The sequence below is a fragment of the Asparagus officinalis genome, chromosome 4 (assembly GCF_001876935.1).
Source record: "Asparagus officinalis chromosome 4, Aspof.V1, whole genome shotgun sequence".
In the NCBI taxonomy this organism is placed as follows: Eukaryota; Viridiplantae; Streptophyta; class Magnoliopsida; order Asparagales; family Asparagaceae; genus Asparagus; species Asparagus officinalis.
Window position 1 is genome coordinate 144,035,703 of NC_033797.1, and position 4,085 is coordinate 144,039,787.

The 4,085-nt window shown below is 36.4% G+C and overlaps 1 protein-coding gene across 1 annotated transcript in view; it reads right to left on the reverse strand.

The window, feature by feature from the left end:
* LOC109839634 (putative glucuronosyltransferase PGSIP8) overlaps positions 1 to 4,079 on the reverse strand; it is a 5,777-nt gene extending 1,698 nt beyond the window's left edge. The window contains exons 1-3 of the mRNA XM_020408138.1: positions 3,919 to 4,079; positions 2,618 to 2,876; positions 632 to 833 (exon numbers count right to left, since the gene is read on the reverse strand). Of these exons, the coding sequence (XP_020263727.1) occupies positions 632 to 833; positions 2,618 to 2,876; positions 3,919 to 4,061 (604 nt within the window). The 5' untranslated portion in view covers positions 4,062 to 4,079. The remainder of the gene's footprint in view (positions 1 to 631; positions 834 to 2,617; positions 2,877 to 3,918) is intronic.

Genomic DNA, 4,085 nt, shown 5'->3' on the forward strand with positions numbered 1-4,085 from the left:
CCATGCAACCTCCAACTCATTTAGTCGAGTCTATATCTCAATTGCAATCCTATGCACTTTTGCGAAATGATGATATAATAGGTATAACCCCATAAGACACTAACAATATGTCCCTCATGAAGTTTTCGTTAGATCCCATTTAATGAAACAGACCACTACCTTGCATAATCATCAAAATGAAAATATACGATAACCCTTTCACTTCTGCCCAAAAAAAGGTACTAAAAAGTAGCAACTTAAAACAATTATTAACATGAACAAATATAGCAGAATAGAAGAGTTGATGTAGAAAAAGAAAAGGGATTTTTCATAAATGCCCCTTAAATCATGTTTATTTGCAAGGCTACCCCCAAATCATTATCTTTGGGAGAGAGGAATATCCCCCTAATCAACCAATCATCGACTTTGTTGGATATGGCTAGTAAAAGTTGGCCTATTTCATTGATATTTCTACATTGCATGTACAAATTAACCCATCAAAGTTGATGACTTACTGGGGTTTTTTTTTATCCAAAGTTGAAGATATTAGGTGTATGCGAATGCTAAGATTTGGGGACAGTTTTGCAAATACGCATGATTAAGGGTTATATATACAAAAAACCCAAAAGAAAAGGCACTTATGTGAACTTACAGAAGTAGGAAGCATCCATCTGATATCCTAAAGGAAGTCGATAGGAGCCATCGACTTTGCTACCATTTGCAGGTGGATGGAACATTGGACGGTCAAGCAACTCCGGGAAATAGCTGGCGAGAAATCCCTGATCAGCTCCATCTGGGTTTGAACGACCAATATCAAGCTCATGAAGCATGTCCTTAAACACCTCCATTGAAGGCTACATTCAGAAAAAGTTTACACGGAATGAGAAATCTACTGAGATTATAATCATAAAGACAATCAATAAATGAGCACAGAATAACAACGAAATAAGTGAGTTTTGTATGCTATGGTTTGTAATTTATCGTTTCCGGCATTTTTTTCACAATGGCCTAGTTTCTTTTGCAGAGATTTTCACTTATTTGCATGTGACAGAAATCTCTCTGCATGGCTAACGAGTAACAAAGTTTATTGCCAATAACAAGTCCTCTACGACAAACAACAATATGGTTATGAATAGGGGACATATCGAGCACACAAAAGTAAGTTAGGAAAGGACCATGAATCCATATGGAGCACATTAAAGTGAGTTAGGAAACGGCCATGAATCAGAACCATTTCAATTCTACTTCTCTCCATCCCTTTGCGATCTTTAGTGGCTAAAAAAATCAGTAACATGATGGTTCTGGCAAAACAAACTCGTTCAAATTATCAATATGGAAGCTTAAAAACTCAACATCGAATCAGACTCAAATTTGAGAATCATACATGACTTGCACATTGAGCGCTGCATGTGGGAATTTGTTTCCCACGAACATCTCATTGGAAAATCCTGCCTCACTTGTTCTCTAAGCCCACTGCAGGTCAAAATCAAAGACATAAAGGCTCTGGCTATGGTTACTTGCTAAAATCAGCAAGATAAGGTTTCAAACCTCCATATAAAATCTAATTGAAAAGTGACAAACGTCTATAACTGGTACAACAAACCCTACCTAAGGAATTTGTGTTGTACAAACTACAACCAACTCTCATTTCCAAAATTCTTACTTTTGCATTTAATATTTAACTATGACTAAAATAAGTTGGTGTATATAAAGTAGAATCAGATATGCTGAAGGTAGATCAAAGACAGCTCTTTGGGTTATTTTCGCTGCCTAAGGGATGACGTTACTACCTAATAGCAATCACATTCTTGCATCTTCAATTAGACTTGGTCATTGTCTAGTTGTCCAGGTGGACTTAGTCAGGTTCTAGCTGTCTAAAGGTGTTTGGACTCATCAAAGTGCTATGACCTTATCTTTTCCATGAGCAAATTGTGTGCACAATCATGATCACTTTGCAAGCATCATCACAGGCGCATGAGACAGCTGAAAGAAACTTGAAATATAGTTTTAGTATGGATGTGAGGAAAGTACAAAATGCTAATCTCCAAACAAAATCACAGGACTTCAGATAAAGTTATCACACAGAGATGTCACCTAAAATAAGCCTTAAATGTCACCTAAATAAACTTACTTAAAGAATGACCAGCATATTTATCTTGAAATATGGTCTTGTATCTAAAGTGATATGAACTTAGAGCATGTTCTAGGTCACAAACAAGTTGTGTCCTAATCTTTTCACCAAAGTAACGAGCAGATTAAAAAACCAAACTTGATCCTGGTAAAAAGATTATGGGTCTCGAAATGGGTACATCAAACTGCATCTCCAATGGACCACTACATTTATTTCTCAGTCACAAGCAACATCCCTATATAGGGGTTTTAATTCTAGTCGGAAGCTAATTCACCTACTCATGGACCATCAACCGCTACCTTGCAAAATTAATAATTGCTACCATCAATATGATTATAGCTGAATTGAAAATTCAAGTCCTTATATAAAAGCACATATCAGTTTACACTTTACATTCCTAAGCGGTCAGCTATAGATATAAATGTGAAATCACAAACATCAATTTGTCGGTGAAAGTACAAAAACATTAACAGCTAGCTCATCAATAATAACGAGGAAGTATCGTACCTGAAGAACAAATAGGCCAGTGTGGAATATGCAAGGATTAATGAACACAGCGCAAAACTGACCGCATTGGAATAGCTCATCAGTCCTTTGAAGGAAGAGATTGTCTGAATCGATCATGATGACTCGCTCATACTCAACTAAGCTCCAAGCATAGAGCTTGTTCATTGTCAACTTGAATCTAGTGTTGAAGTTGCCTTGATTCTCATATGGGTTCCTCAAGTTCTTCACAGTGACCACCTTCACTCCATCGTCATTTTTCCTATTTGTAGCAATCCAAACAATTCATTAGAAGCTTGAATGACTCAAAGGGTTCCTTGTATTTTACTAATAAGCACTTGCCAAGTTAAACATATTCATATTTTTCAGCTGAAAGATGATATTTTTGTGTCAAACTATTAGTAGGGAAAAGATTACTTAGAGCCAAAAGTCTTAAATGAGAATTTTGTTAGTAAACCCAAAAAGAGTCAACTAATTTTTGTCCTGTGTCATAATTTTCAACCAAAAACATCTATTCTCGCAAGGTATTTCCCCATTATTTTCTCACCGTCATCACAGCAACTTGATCATTGCAGCATCAAATGAATTAAAAATTCATAAAATTCAGTTTTTTAATTAAAAAGAAGAAGAAAAATTTTCCGTTATATCCCATGGCAATTTCAAAATATTCAGAGAAAATCGAGGGCAGTTCAGGTCTTTTGAGCTGGTTTTTCTTCTTCTTCAAGCCAATACAGAAGTCAAAAAACTTGGACTCACAGAGTAAAAATATCAAGGAACATTAAAAAATGTTCAAATTAATAAGTAAAAAACTAAAACTCAAAACTTTAAATTACCGAAAACCCAACAAAAAATTTATGAACATTTTAACGGCCGGCAAGGGCAATCAGGTAAATTTAGGAAAATATCCCCGTCTTTCTTCAATTCTTCTCTACTTCATCATCTTCAAGCTTAAATTTCAACGAACAAGAATCTCGAGAAAAGACAATTTTGATCTCTTAACCGTACAATTCAAAAACTAATCTTCAACGTGTTCGACTAAGACCTGCAAATATCTCAAAAAACGAAGGGGCAAACGATAAAAATCCCCAATTCCGCCGCTTGACCAGCGTTGGAAAAGAAATCCAAAAAAACATTGAACTAAATCTGACATCATACGCTAACTTCGGAGAGGACCGAAATTGCAAATACATCTAAAACAAAGGGGCAAACAATAAAAATTCCTCAAAAGATCCCCCAACTCTCCGCCGTTTCAAAAACTTTTCAAACGAATATTGAAACAAATCTGACTCCAAATTGAAACTTACAGGGTTTGAGCCCATCGGATCGGGACATCATCGGACGCAATGACGACGAGATCAGCATCAACTTTAAGCTTGGCCAGCGATCTCAGCATAACCCTAGTCGCCACATAAAACTCGTAATCCCTCGGCGTCCCCATGTACATCATCGCAGCGTACGCGTGCCTGTGCTT